General features: G+C 36.2%; 1 protein-coding gene across 4 annotated transcripts in view; it reads right to left on the bottom strand.

Annotated features, from left to right (window-relative positions):
* SLC44A5 (solute carrier family 44 member 5) overlaps nucleotides 1-16,279 on the bottom strand; it is a 383,428-nt gene that overhangs the window by 35,886 nt on the left and 331,263 nt on the right. For all 4 annotated transcript variants that reach the window (XM_073788302.1, XM_073788306.1, XM_073788299.1 and 1 more), the window contains 5 exons: nucleotides 15,107-15,235; nucleotides 14,218-14,278; nucleotides 10,810-10,933; nucleotides 9,265-9,348; nucleotides 6,242-6,354 (listed from right to left, as the gene is read on the bottom strand). In XM_073788302.1, the coding sequence (XP_073644403.1) occupies nucleotides 6,242-6,354; nucleotides 9,265-9,348; nucleotides 10,810-10,933; nucleotides 14,218-14,278; nucleotides 15,107-15,235 (511 nt within the window). The remainder of the gene's footprint in view (nucleotides 1-6,241; nucleotides 6,355-9,264; nucleotides 9,349-10,809; nucleotides 10,934-14,217; nucleotides 14,279-15,106; nucleotides 15,236-16,279) is intronic.

The raw sequence follows: 16,279 nt of genomic DNA, 5'->3' as shown, positions 1-16,279 counted from the left end.
GATTTTCATCCTATCATACCTACTGCCTCTCCCTGCCAAAGAACAATTATTCTGAATCCTGTGCTTATTATTCTCTTATTTTAGCAGAAAGATATGTTGAAATATCTCCTTAAGGGGTATTTATATGCCATAAAGTTTTATTATTTATTGATTTATTATTAATTCTCATAGTTCTATGACTTTTGAGGCTATTATTAGACGCATACATGTTTAGAATTAGTATATCTTTTTAGTAAACTGTATCCTTTATATCCCTAGCAATGCTTTTCATTCCAAAATCTATTTTGTCTGATATTATTATGGCTACTGCAGCTTTCTTTTGGTTAATGATTGCTAGTATATTTTTATCTATCCCTTCACTTTGAAACTTCCAATTTCCTTATGTTTTGTGTAACTTATGTAAATAGCACAGCTCCAATTTGTATATTTATATCTTAATCTGACCTGACAATCTCTGTATTCTAAACGATGAGCTTAATAAATTTATATTTAATGTATTGCTATACTTATTTTTCAACCTTCTTACTTTTTGCTCTTCCTGTTCCACTTTGTATCTGTACTTCTTTTCTTCCAATTCTTGTCCTTTAAAAATTGATCAGTTTTTGTTTGTTTATATTCTATTTTTCCCCTCTACTGGTTCAGAGATGTCTTCTCTGTTTTTAGAATAAATTACCCTTGAAAATTGACTATGTGTACTTACTAGCCAAGTCTAAAGTCAACACAAGGAAATACAAGAAACTTAGATTACTCAGTAATCACCCCAGTCTGATTATTCCTCTGTATTTTACTTATGTACAGTTAGACCTCAAAAAATTGGATATTATCATTATTTTATACAAAGGTTGTTAAGCTCTACCTACACATTTACCAATTCATTTTCTTTGCTCATCATTCTTTCTTGCATCTCATACATTTTTGTGGAATCATTTTCCTTCTTGAAGTAGGCATCCCTTTAGTATATGTCTATTTGTAAACTCTGGTTTTTACTTATCTTAAAATATCTTTATGTTACTCTTATTCTTGAAAGATAGTTTTGCTGGGTGTACAGCTGTAGGTTGACTGTTATTTTTTCTTAGCTCTTTGAAGGTATTATTCTACTTCTTTTGTTGCTGTCAAAAAGTCTGCTTCAGGGACTTCCCTGGTGGCACAGTGGTTAAGAATCCACCTGCCAATGAAGGGGACACGGGTTTGATCCCTGGTCTGGGAAGATCCCACATGCCACGCAGCAACTAAGCCCGTGCACCACAACTACTGAGCCTGCGCTCTAGAGCCCGCGAGCCACAACTACTGAGCCCACATGCCACAACTACTGAAGCCTGCGCACCTAGAGCCCATGCTCCGAAACAAGAGAAGCCACTGCAATAAAGAGTAGCCCACGTTCAATGCCAACTAGAGAAAGCCCACACGCAGCAACGAAGACTCAATGCAGCCAAAAATAAAAAGAAATTTAAAATTTTATAATTTTAAAAAAAGTCTGCTTCAGCCTAATTGTTCCTTTTTATATGATCTGTCTTTTCTCTCCAGTTGTTTTAAGTCTTTTGTCTTTGGTCTTCTGAAGTTTCACAACAATTTCTTTCTTTTACATCATTAATTTCTTGCTCTCTAATGGGTCATTCCAAACAGTATACAAGCATGTTGTTCTTTCTCACATCTTAAAGAATAAAACAAAAGATATTCTACTTTTGACACTCTTCCCCCAATCCACTGCCCAATTACTCCCCACTGCAATAAAACTCTCCAAAATAGCCATCTATGTTGTCTATCTGCAGTTCCTCTCCTCCCATCCTCTTTCAATCCACTCTAACCAGACTTTTTTTTCTCATTATTCTACCAAAACTGCCCTCATCAGATTACCAGTGATCTCATCACATTTCTAAATCCAAGGCCTAGTCTCAGTTTCTCAATTCTCATCTTTCTTGACCTATCAGCCCCATTTGACATGGTTTATCATGCCCTCCGCTTTTGTTGTTGTTGTTGCTGCTTTTTAACTTGGCTTCTATAACATCACCTGCTTTTAGTTTTCAAAAAAACCTGTTTTTCCTCAGGTGTCTTTGCTGGTCCCTTCTCTTCTCCCTGACCTCTTAATGTTGGAGGACCTCTGAACTCAGTCTTTGGTCGACATCTCTATGTATACCTATTTTTTTGGGTAATCTCAGCGAGTCTCATGGCTCTAGTGTTCCTGACTCCTAACTATATTTCTTTAGGCTAACTCTCTCTTTCTAACTCCAGACTATATATTCAACTGCCTGCTTGCCATCTCCACTTTAATGCCTAATAAACATCTCAAACTCAACATGTTCAAAATTACACTTCTGATCAATCCCCTTTCTAAACCAAAAGGTTTAGAACCTTGCTCCACTCAAACCTTCCCTATCTCAGTTGATGTCAACTCCATCTCTCCAGTTGCTTGGATTAAAACCTTAGAAGTCATTCTTGACTCCTGACACTCTCTTATGAACTGCATTCAATCCATCAGGAAATTCGGTTGGTTCTACATTAAAAACCTATATGCCCATCCTTATTGCTACCACCTTGGTCTGAGCTTCCCTCATTTGGCACATGAATTACTGTAGTAACCTATTCAGTGATCTCATTGCTTCTTCTCTTGCCTCACTATGGTCTCTTCTCAACACAGGGACTAAAGCTGTCATCATTTCATATCCCTTCTCTACTCAAAACCCTACCTTGCCTCCCCATTTCACTCAGAGTAAAAAGCAAGATCTTACAATAATCTATAAGTCTCTGGCCCTCCACAAATTCTATGACCTCATCTCCTATTCTCCCCTTTACTCAGTACACTCATCTACACAAGCATTCTAGCCATTTCTTCAACACGCTCCCACCTTCAGGACTTTGCACTAGCTGTACTCACTGTCTAGAACTTTTCCTTTATCTCCAATGGCTAACTCCATTGCCTCCTTCAAGTGTTTTCTCAGACCTCTTCTCCAAAAGGCCTACCCTACTAATACTGCAATTTGCTCTCCTTGCCCTACCATGATACTCTCAATGCCCCTTTATCTATTCTACATTTTCTTTTTTTCATGGCAAGAATCACCTTCTAATAGATAATATGCTTAGGCTATAAGTATCAGGAGAGTAAGAACATTTGTCTTTTTACTGTTCTTTCTCAAGAGCCTAGAATAGTGCCTGTTACACAGCAGCTGCTCAACTGATATTTGTTGACTGAACAAATAAAAGAAAGTACAACTAGATATGGGTGTCACTTCCCTTACTCTCCTTGGTATAATTAGAGCTTCCTGTATCTTTGAATTTATACCTTTCATCAGTTCTAGAAAATTCTCAGCCAATATCTTTCAAATATGTTGATATATTTTAGGCCCTTCTCAATCTATTCTCTCTCTCTTAACCACACAATCATATTTTGTCCTCTTGTCACATTCTGCTGTATTCTGAGTAATTATTTCAGAGGTTCATCTTTTTCATCTATTTCAGAGGTTCATTAATTCTCTATTTTACTATTTAACTTATCAATTTAATTTCTAATCTAACACTATATTGCTTTGTTTTGAAAAGTTCTATTTAGTTCATCTTCATGTATGCCTAGATATTTTTGATGATTTCTTTCTTTTTAAATTGTATTTTTAATTCTTAAACATTTTATACATGATTATCTCATGTTCTGTATCAATCCATATCTGAATTCTTGGAGGCCTCAATCTGATGTTTATAGTTTCTTTTGTTTCTTTATTTTATATAACTTTATTTATCTTATATATATTTTTTGGCTGCGTTGGGTCTTCATTGCTGTGCGCGGGCTTTCTCTAGTTGTGGTGAGCGGGGACTACTCTTCATTGCGGTGCACGGGCTTCTCATTGCAGTGGCTTCTCTTGTTGCAGAGCATGGGCTCTAGGCGCACAGGCTTCAGTAGTTGTGGCTTGTGGGCTCTAGAGCACAGGCTTACTAGTTGTGGAGCATGGGCTCAGTTGCTCCGCAGCACGTGGGATCTTCCCAGACCAAGGCTCGAACCTGTGTCGTGGATTCTTAACCACTGCACCACCAGGGAAGCCCTCTTTTGTTTCTTGCAAAAGACCATTTCCTTGCATGTTTGGTAATCTTTGATTGTAACTCATACTTTGTTAAATTTAATCTGTGGAAACCTGGTGATCTGAATTGAAGGTGCTTTCATCTAGAGGGGATTTATATTTGTTTCTGTTGGCAACCAAAGGGTACTACCAAACTGGGGTCACTTTATACGTTTTCCAGGATCCCAGACCTACTCCAGGAGTTTCAGGTCTGACCCTCTACTCTCCTGCTGGCTCTAAGTGTCCTGATTGTAGCCCTGGTATGGTCCGCCCATAATTTCATATGTGCTTCCTGCTCGGTTCCACACATTTTAGCTTGTGGGTTTAAAATGGTTTTCCTTTTGGGGAGATTTCCTTTACTTCTGGTAAGCTCATCAAAAAAATACATTACATAAAACAATACAATACTATTTTATGCCATTATTTCATAGCAAGAGGACCCTTCAGATTATTAATTCTTCCATACTGGTGGATGTGAAAATCTCAGCAGTGTTTTCCAATTTATTTTTCTATTACTTTCTCACTCCTGTCCAGTGTTTGTTTGTTTGTTTGTTTGTTTATAAAAGTATGTTCCCTGGGCTTCAAGTCCTCTTTCCTCAATAATATTCCTGCATAATAACAAAATAATAGATACCATTTACTGAACAATTACTATGTGCTAGGCAGCTCTCTAAGTACTTTATATACATTATTTATTAACACTCACAGATTCCTATTATACAGTTGAGGAAACTATGAATTAGAGATACTATGTACTTGCAGAGAATCACACAATTAATATGTGATGATTCTAGAACTGTGCCTTTTTCGAACTCCAAATACATATTTGTAACCATGGTGTTATATGGCCTCCCCTATATATCTCTTAATTTGTTCTGGTCAATGAGAATTGTTCACACGCTCAACCTCTAAGATGGCAAAGGAAAGGGGATATTTTGAGCTCCAAGGAGGAAAACGACTTTTAGACAAAAAGCTTTCTTGAGAGTTTCAGATTAGAGGACAGCAATTCTTGCATTCCTCTACCAGACTGACCCACCTCTTCACGGGCAGCTGCACAGGAGGAGCTGATAAGGAATAATACCTGGAAAGACGTGAACAATTGTCTAGAAACTTAATTAGGATAACGAGCAGGATAATAACAATACCCCAAGACATGCTGAGTGTTTGCTGTATTCCAGGGACCGTTCTAAGATCTTTATATTCATTGTCTCATTTTACACTCACAGTCTTGTTAGATGGAGATACCATTATTGTGCTGATGTTATGGATAAGGAAACTGAGGCTTATAATCATTAAAATTTTCCAAAGTCTCCCAGTTACATTATGGAGCTGGGATTGGAACCCAAGCTAGCTACAGATTTTGCGGATTCTGCTGGTTTCTAATGCTGACATGTTTAAAGCTCTTCTTCTTTGGGTGACAAAAATAGGAAATTGTTATTTTTGGTATCTGTGACCATAAAATCTCATTGTCAATATAAATGGTGTTGTAGCAGAAATCATTCTTTTGAATAGAAACCTCTCTAACATTCATATATTGGCCCATACATTTATTAGAAGACTGAGAAGAAGCTGTCATAAGTGCCATACTGTTCGTTAGGAGAGACTTTAACTCCTTTTTTAGTATTTGCATTTTACCTGTACTGCATTTGGCAGGATTGAGTTAATAATTAGAGCTCAACGTTGAAATAAAGTAAGAGTCCATCCAATGTGTAATTCAGAATACTTGCCTCTAGAGGGTGATGCCTCATTATGGAGTACTGGCCAATTATTAAAATATGTGACAGTACCTGGATTAAAAGTTCTAAGTTGAAAGAGGAAAACAGATCAATCACACTTCTGTTACAATGCAGACCTGGCCTTTGATCAGACAGAAAAGTTAAAGGACTCAAAGAAATTGTCTGAAATATTTTTCATTAACTTAAAAGGGATTTTTTTTACCTCCTTCTTTATACCCATGAGGCATGAGACCAAAGGCTGGTAGAGAAAAACAGTAGAACTTTCTGATAGCACTTTTTTTTCCAAGATAAAGAAGAAATAATAGAGATAATATATGCAAAATTAAGTAATTTTTCTCAACAACTTTTGGAGGGGAATAATTAAACTCACTGCAAGGAAAATACTTTCTGGTGATTGATAATGGGGACTGAAAAGAAAAAGATTATTTTGATATTCGATGATTTTAAGAGGGTGATACCTACCATAAGCTATAATCCCAATCACACCAAAGGTGAAGAGCCAGAAGAGGAAGCCAGCCGTGAACCTCAGGAGTATCACGAACATCCAACTGAGGAGCATGGCGATAGTCAGGCCACTGGAGGAAAAAAATGCACAACAAACACAGTGGGCCAGTGTGCTAAACATAGCAGAATGAGCACAGCAAGACAACGCTTTTTTCTATTCAAAAAGATTCTTGATTATTTTACCTGGCTATAGAAACATTTATAATGTTAAAAAGTATAAATAATTTTTGCTGTTAAGATTTTCATGTGAAAGAGTAGGACCATCACGGACTTTACACATGAATCAATTTTGTGCCTAGGTAAACTGAAGTTCAGTATCAATAGTTGTTCCAGGAAAAACCACAGTTCCTATCTGCCACAGTCCTATTTTTTTCCTTCACACTTACCCACCAAGTATAAAAAGCATGGATAAAGCATATCCAGGAGGAAATTGTGCTGTTCTTGTTCTATCTACCTGGTGACTAATGAAAACCTTATGTAATATAACACTCTAGCAGTACGGGAACAAACTTAGGGCAGAAAGACAAGCAAAATAACTGCCCCACACAGTTCCTAAATCCATGATTTTGCAGTCATTATCATTCTGGTCTAATTATCTCTAATCGTTTGTGATGTCTAACCTCACTAGACATTTATTTCGGCTCCCCAGGGATCTGTGGGCCATTATTTGGAGCCGTGATAAGGCTTCTGTGTCTCCTGGGCCATGCAACTTCATCAACCAATCAACAGCATGAATATTTTCCTTCTGTTTCAAGTTCTTCCTGGGGTTTGATTGAGTTACTAGAGGTACTTCTTTCCCCCCACCCCCATATATCCAGGTTAAAGTCATATTGGATTCTTCTAGGTAATTTCATCAAAGAGAACTCACTAAGATTGGAAATTTGGCTTCTATTAAGAACTGACACCACTGGTGATATCTGCAAGTTTCCAAACAGACAGAGCTTGGCACATTGATTGAGTTTATTGTCTTCAAATATTATCTTTAAAAAGAAAATATTAATAATACTGTCACTGGATAGATGACAGCATGTATCAGAGCACCTCCTCAGCTTGCAGTCTTACAGAGCCTATGCTTTTAACTTCAGAAGCCATTCCCTTTTAAAAATCACAGATACTTTCATGCTGAAATATTCAACATAGTTGAAGAATTATTCTGTGGCATAGTCCAAGGGGGTTATTAAAAAAGGTCAGGGGGGAAGAAAAGAAATATAGCTCTTTACTGTTCTGTGTTTTTAATTCCTGCATAAAAATTCTAACTGAATAAACTAAATCCCAGTATGTCATTCTTTGGCTTTATATGTATAAAATCGATGAGAACAGAAGAGTTGAAAATAAAGGCAGGTGTATATGTTCTAGCAGTTCTAGGTGTTTAGTCCCTGGGTAGAGAGCATTTCAGTGCGTGTGTTGGGAGTGAGGAGGGCAGGAGAATCTATCATAATTTACACTTTTTTCAGGTAAGAGTGGGAAAGCCAAAACAAAGGAAAAACATAGAAATATCTAGTGATATTTGGGTCTGACAATAGGGGCACCAGTTTCCTGTCAAGTATGGACTACAATCTCTGCTATGGAGATATATCCTGAAATACACACTGAAAATAATTACTGTAATTGTTTAAGACAAAGCATCAAAATGAGTAAAATCTGATAAAACTATCTAGCTTTATAGCTCCAAAAACTACTCACTAGTATTTTACACACAGTGCAATTTTGACTTTAGTTATATATTTGACTTATAGTTAAATATATCTATCTTGTTCCCCTAGTATTTTTATAACTGTTCCACATTTTCTATGCATCTTTATGGTCCAAGAACCATACCAGGAGTTAGGAAAATAAAGATGAGTTAGACATAGTTACCATGGTAAAGAGTTCATAGTTTATCAGAGGGAAAGAGTCAGGTAAATAAAACACAAGACAGTGGTGCTATATGGAAGACAGGTATGTGTGTTTATATATAGGTATGTACACACGTACGTACACACACACACACACACACACACACACACACACACACACAATGACCATGAGGAACACAGAGGGGCAAGTAATTTACTATAGCTGGGGAAGTCAAGAAAGACATCATAGATGACACAAAAGCTGATTTTAAATAATGAGATGGGGTTGCCCAGGACACAAGGAAGGCTATGCTAGGAAAGAGAATAGAATGTGCAAAAACATGGGGGTTTGACAGTCCAGGGATAGGCATGCTATTTGATGTGTTTAGAATATAGGGTTAATCCAGAAACATGCATGGAGATAAATCTGGGAAACTAAATTGGGCCAGATTGTAAGGTGCTTTGTAAGTATCTGAAGAAGTTTTCACTTTATTCTTTGATCACCAGGGAATCATAGATGCTTTTAGGGTACTTAGGGTACAAGAAGGTGGCACAAGAGCCAGATAGTAATGACAGCCTTAGGCATATCAAAACATGTACCTGCTCCAGAAGAGTGACTACATTTTCCTTTATGTTTCAGAAATGCAAATATTATGTCTGAAAATTTAAAATCTCCTCCTCCCTTCAAATGTCTTTTTCAGCTTCTCTTAAGTACAGTGACTTTGATGATGATGATAACAAACATTATGTGGAAGGGCTGTGTTAAAAAGTAAGAATGATCCTTTGGAGGTCAAGGGGAGGACAAATGAGTACCAGAGAAATAACACTGCATCCACTGTAACGTGTGATGAAAAGCAAACATACCACAGATATGGCCCTGCGTGACTTGAAATATATGTTTATAAGAGGACTTTTACTGGTGATTTAATAGAATTAAATTTACATTCTTATAACTTTCTGCTACCACTGGGCAGATTTCCAAATATCTTTGCCTCATCTTCACTCTGTCTGAAAAAGAAAGTGACAGGAACTGAAATCCAAGTCAACCTTTTATTCATGACTATGAATGGGGAATTTGAAGAAAGAAATTCTACAAAGATAAAATCAGAATGGGGCTGGAGAAGAAACACCTAAGCTTTCACTTACATGAGAATCCAATACCACGTTGTTGCATAGTCTTCAAACACTTTCACTCCAATTGCCCTTGCATCAAGGACTTTATTGATACCACTGAATTCAAAGAAGGAAAAAAAATCAATTATTTTTTGACTACCACTAAACAGAAATGTTCTTGTTATGATAAAAGGGATTTGGAAGCTGCAGTTCTAAGCATATTTTTAGAAGCCATTTATCACTAGTGACTCTTTTCCTAGCCACAACAATACATGAGGTGTCACTTCGTTAAACCTGCAAAGGTAGCCAGCTACAGCTGCACACAGAGGGAACGTGGCTTCCAAGAGCGATAAACAGACCCCTCTCCAACATATGCAACACACCCTCAGTGTTGCAGAAGCCTCACTATAAGACAAGAATTTAGATGGTAAGATCAGCTTTTAACTTTTAAAATCCATAGAGCCAATATAAAATCCATAGAGCCAAGAATGAATATGATATTTAATTCCCCTTCTTAATCTTCTGACAGCTCTGTAGCAGGGAGGCACAAAGAGGCACATACAGAAAAGTGCACCAATCGTTAGCATCCAGTTTGATGAATTATCAGAGTGAACATACTTAGTAACTACAGCATAGTCATTCTTTTCCCCCATGTGCCCCAATTACAACACCTCCCCCCTCTTCCCCTAAAGTTAACCATAATCCTGACTTTTGTGATAATAATTTCCTAGCTTTCTTTTTAGTTGTACCATTTATATATGCATCATAGGGTAATTTAATTTAGTTGTGCTTACTTTAAACGTTTTCATCAATGGAATTGTACTATTACTTTATGATTTCTTTCACATAGCTTTATATTTGTGAAATTCATCCATGTTGCTATCATATTCTAAACACACAGGAACTGCACTATTCTACTCGGACTGCTAAAATCTTTTGAGAAAGAACAATAAATTTTTTACAATGCCTTTATTTTTTACTTTAAATTCAACAACTAAGCTATGAAATGGTACTCTGTGTGTTTATATTTGTGCACATACAAGTCTGTGTGCACCCAGGGAATTGTATTTCCCAGTAACGTGGAACACCATGATGCATACAGCCAAGGGAAACAGAAAATTTACTTCACTGTAGTTAGTCCATAGAAATTCGACACAGTACTGATAGAGCAGCATCATGGTTGTTTCACCTTTCTTAAGGCCCCCTTCCCTTTTATTACTTCAGTCATTTTTTAAAAATGGTGCTTTAAAAAAGCATGGGTTTTTAAAATTATGCTTATTCAAAAGTAAATTATACTAAGGTCTTGCGATCTGTTTCCTGATGTCTCATTTCTATACCTGTTGATAATGAAAGACTTAACCATTTTGAAAAACATAATTGTTCTTTCAAATTCATTCTGCTTTCTCCTTTACTTGGCTTTCTTAATGAACACATACCGAGTTCTCTAATCCACAGTGACATGGATATTTCAGAATAATACATAATTCTTCCTCCATAACCCTTAACCTAATGGAAGTTTTAGTTTGGGGACAATAATGGGATGCATCAAAATTGAAAATGGGAGTGTAAACAACATACTTTGCAGCTGCCCTGAGTTCTACAGCATTTCTTGTCTTTCCACTTCCATCTTCAAACACTGTCTTATTTCCTACTGTTAAAGTGCCATTTTTAGTAGAAAAGTCAGGGAAACATCTCTGGAGATCTGTAAAAATAAATTAAAATTATGATAATCACTTTCTTCCTTCATGATATCCTCCCTTTCTTAAGCCTTCTGTTATTTATAATCAAATTCTTACTAGACAATGTATAAATTGCTGAATATAGATAATTGCCCATTACTTGATAATCAGATTTTCTGATGATTCTAAGACTGACATGGAAAGCAAATACAATCATAATCTGAAGCTACATTTAAACTTGCTGATTATTTTATACATGGTATATTCATCAAGTAGCCATAAGAAGGACACACAGCACAGGTTTTATAAGAGTAATACTGATAACCTCTCTCTCATGGTAAACACATTTTAATAAAAAGGCTATATTTACTTGAATGATTGGATGAATTTATTTTGTTATTTTACAAAATTCTTAGATACTCCTTGAGTGAAACCTTGAAAACCAGAGTTTAGTGAACATTTCCTTGGGAAATAAGAATCAGCGCAAATTTTAGGTTACTAAAACAATTGAATTTTTATTTACAAAGTCTGAATAATTTGTCTGTCTTCCAGCTCATTTACAAGATTTTTTTAAGAGGGGCTGGAAATGGGAATTCTAAAGCTATCAAAAATGGCCCACACTTTGAAAACTAGCATTTCTGAGAAGAGTTAATTTACCATTCAATCTTCTATGTGCTTATTTTTAATTATACAGAATCCTTGACTCTTTACAAATCTTTATTACTAAAAATGTTTTAAAACCCCAATTTTAAATGAAGAGGGAGGAGCAATCAGAAATGGATAATTTTTATATTTTTTCTTACAAGAAGTATCACAGACTTGCATGGGTTCGCATGGAGTGTAAACCTGAAAATATGAAAGCAGCTGATATAGAGAAAGAAGAAATATGTCCTTGTAAAGCTTTTCCTGACTTTCCTTTTTTAAAATGGTCTGATCTACCCACCTTCATGTTCCGTAGCTTTTATAATCGGGGTGACTGCCCTCTCTCTCTCCTGCTCTTCCCTGGCAAATCTGACATAGTAGCCTCTACCAGATGCTTCCATTCCCTCTCAATCCAACTGTATTTCTGTCTCCACCTCTCCATGCAAATTAGCCTCCCAGTGATCCCAGTGACCTCCTAGTTGCCAAAACCTCCAAATCTTTTTTAGTCTTCGTCCTGCTTGAACCCATTACCTAGCACAGTGCTTGGTACATAGTGGAACTCAGTACGTATCTGCTGTTGAATGAATTAACTTTCTCTTGAATGAGTCTTTGACATGGGAGACAACCCCTGCCTTTCAAAACTCTCTTCCCTTGGTTTACAGGCCCAGGTTCTCTCCTGCCTTCCCTTCTTCCTTTCTGTGTACTCTTTTTCTCCTCCTTCAACATGACTGTTCCCACGTACAGAACCCCCGAAACTTGTTCTACATATTATATCTGGGCAATAACTCATCTAGTCTGTTAGCTTTAATTACTAAATATGCTCATTATATATTTAGAAAGTAGAGAAAATTTTATGAAAGAAGATACAAAACTGTACATAGTTTTACCACCCACAGTGAACTATATTAACCTTTTGGTGCATTTCCTCCAGTCTTTCTTCTATAAGAAATTTTTTTTTTGAGAGTTATAATTATACAGTACATGAGAGGTTGTCCCTTGTTTCTTTCTTATAATATTACTTATTTCCATTTATAAAATCTTTAATGAGTGAATTTTATTAGCTGCATACTATTGTTTCAAATACTATACTTAATCCTCTATTGGGGGGATACAAGTGATTTCAATATTTATCTTAATGTTTCCTTCACTAGACTGTGAAGGACTGTGCCTTACTCATTTTTGTATTCCCAATGTACATTTCATATTGTGTGATTTAACCAAACTACACTTATAAGGGCAGGACTATATGTTATACTTTTATACCTATTACACCTTCAGTGACTAATGATTCATTTTTACCGTTTTGCATAAAAATTTGTAACATTCTTCTTGACTACAGACACTTGTTGCCCAGGACTTCCTGGTTAAATGCGGTTGCTTGCCAGGCCTACATCTTTGCTGCAGGGTTTTAATGATCCAGAGAAGACTGATGGGAGCATGTAAGACATTATGCTTGATGGTAGCTACTTCAGTGGTACCTGACTTTCTACTCAAACTGATGACTGCTGTCTTTCTTCCATTTTAAAAGAAATATGTACTCATTGTGGAAAAACAAAGATATAGAAAAAGAAGAAAGAGAGAAAATGGCCATAGTTTTGCCACCTCCAAAACGGTCACTTAATATTTTGGCATATTTGTTTCCAATCTTTTTCTTTGAGTAGTTTTTTTTGGTGGTTGTTTATTTTAATTTATACAGGCTTGTCATAATTCATATAGTATTTTTCATTTTATGTAACGTTGTAACATATACACAATACTTATAGGTAAAAATTATAAATATTTCATTTAATGAATACATCATAATTTATTTAAGCATTTCCTTGCTCTTGGATATTAGAGTATTTCCTTTTGATTTTCTTTGTCTTTTCTTTTTTTGGAACAACACTGTGATGGACATCTTTATGTAAAGTTTTTTCTCTGTTGTTAGAATTATAGCCTTAAGAAAGGAAAATGAGTGATTATTTCATTTTCTTCTAAACAGTTAAATAAAGTTTATAGGGGCTTCCCTGGTGGTGCAGTGGTTGAGAGTCCACCTGCCGATGCAGGGGACACGGGTTCGTGCCCCGATCCGGGAGGATCCCACATGCCACGGAGCGGCTGGGCCCGTGAGCCATGGCCGCTGAGTCTGCGCGTCCAGAGCCTGTGCTCCGCAATGGGAGAGGCCACAACAGCGAGAGGCCCGCGTACCACAAAAAAAAATAAAGTTTATAAATTTTAAAGAAATAAAATGTTGATGCATTCAGGAGACATAGAAATATTTCAACTTTCAAATTATAAATATAAGTATATGCCCCACCCTCACTCCCCAGTGTCAATTTCTCAACAAACTTTTTGGCTGAATTCAGGGGTGGATGTGTTAGAGTGTGCCTGTGCTTATGTGTGTTCACAGAGCACCGAAGAATCAACCTGAATGGGCTTTTAAAAATCAATTTTCAAACTTTTTTGTGTGTGTTTAAGCAGCCAAACCTAAAACCTCACCAAGCTCCAGTGGAACATCCCCAGCTGGAGCCAGAATGGGCTTTATTCTTCCTAATTAACTCTGGGACCCTGGGCCAGCCATAGGACCATTCCCGGCCTCAGTTTCATCAACTGTGAAATAAGGGAATTGAATTAAATAACTTCTTGGTAGATTCTGTGTTTCTAAGGTAAAATAATAGCCACTTACAAGGTTTGCTTGGAAAAATCGCTGTTGGACAATCATCATCCAGTAAAACTTGTGTGAGAGTCTAAAATTGAAGGAAGAGTATGTTAACATTTTAAAGATGATGTGATGACAAGTTTTACTCTTGATATAAAAATTTTGTCCTTTAAAAATTCAATTCCCTAATAATCTCCTTATCCCAAATTACACCCCTAATAAGAGTAATTGTAAGATTATCACACACACATACTTGTTTGACAAACACTCTTAAATACCCTAACTGTAGTTCAATTGAATCAACAATAATAAAGTCAGACCTGCTGAAACCAAGGCATGTCTTTGAAGGTGTGTATCTTCGTCTTAGTTATATCCTTAGTCTCTAATCCTTTAATTTTTTCCTGGAAAAATGGCATCTTCTCTAATTTAGAAGCCATTACTACTAATTAACACAATAAGGCTTTAGAAATCCCTTATAAATCTTAAATCTAGGTAGTGTTTGGGGACTTTTTAAATGAGTAATTATCAAACCAGGTGTGGAAGTAAAATTCTTATTACTAAGTAGCCACGGAGCTTTATCACCACATTAATGAAATGGTGACTGCAAATGACATTTAGCTCTTAGCTCTAGACAGCAAAAAATCCAAGTAGAGAATTTGCTGGTGTCAGGGAATAGTTGATGCTAACTTACCAGACCTAACAGTCTTGTATAACACCCCAAGTCTACAAAATGATATGGTATAAATTGTGTGTGTGTGTGTTTGTATGTACATGTGCATTTGTGTTTTAATGAAATGGTACCATTAGTAATCACTTCCAAGAAGATTTTGGAGCTTGATCCGTTACAAATGCTCATGTTACACTTGCGATTGAAACAAGGTAAATTCTTTCTAGTTTTAAGCTTAAACACACATACCTTCGCAGGCTTAAGAAAAGCAGACTTGCAGAACTGGCTGTAGTATGTCCAGTCGTTTCTGTCTTTTCTGTACATAAATTGTATTTCCATGTAGGTTAAAAATTTTTCTGGGCACTTGGAGACACAGATCTGTGAAATAAAGAAACACAATGGTGGGAACTGAATTGAGTTGAACAAACCAAGGGATTATCTACAAGGTTAAACTTCTAAATTACCCACCACTATAAAAAAGCAAAGCACCATTTTCCATCTAAGAAACTTAAATCAATCCTCTAAACTTACTGTAAAAAATAAAATTTCATGTACTAGTATTCAACCTCTACTCCTTCCCCTTCGATGTTGATGTTCTGTTAAAACAATAAGATGCTGTCTTATTGTTTTAATAAAAGGTTATTTCCTGAAAGGAAATAACCTTTCAGGTGGTTGAGCAAAGAATCATAGGATGTGATGGATAAGGAACTTCCTTCAGAGAACATGATCCAGGTAGGTCGAATAAAAGACTGTTCTCCAGTGCCATGCACTAAAGACCACTGTGCTTACTTTTACCTTCTGATTTGACATAATTGTAGATCTACATGCAGCTGTGAAAAATAATAGATTCCACATACCTTTCACCCAGTTTTGGCCAATAGTAATAACTTGTATAACTATAGTACAATATTACAATCAGGAAACTGATATTGTTACAATCCACTAACCTTATTCAGTTTCCACCAGTTTTACATGCATTCATTTGTGTGTATGTGTGTGCAGTTCTATGCAATTTTATAATTTGTAGATTTGTGTGACATCTTCCATAGGACAGTGATGAACTTTTAATGAAATATTTTTTCATGATTTTCTGAATTAGTAGATAAGAGCTTAAAGCAAGATTAATTTCACCTGTGTAGTTTATACATTTTCAGGGTTAGAATCTTGCTTTCTTTCCTTATGTGAATACAATGGTAATTTAAAACGCTCCAAACATTGATAACTTATGCCGCTAGTAACTATCAGTGCCAATGAATTCTCAGAACATAATTGGAGGTTTTATTACCATAAGAAACTAACAAAATTAGGGCTATTTGTGGCAATCAATCATTATTATTGTCTTTCAGCAGCACCAGTCAAACATGGGCAGAGAGGTCACTGATGCAATTATCTTACATTAATTAACTTTGGGGGCCTATTAAT

The sequence above is a fragment of the Tursiops truncatus genome, chromosome 1 (assembly GCF_011762595.2).
Source record: "Tursiops truncatus isolate mTurTru1 chromosome 1, mTurTru1.mat.Y, whole genome shotgun sequence".
NCBI classification, from domain to species: Eukaryota; Metazoa; Chordata; class Mammalia; order Artiodactyla; family Delphinidae; genus Tursiops; species Tursiops truncatus.
The sequence above is the reverse complement of the archived record's forward strand: the minus strand, read 5'-3'. Positions and strand labels throughout refer to the sequence as shown.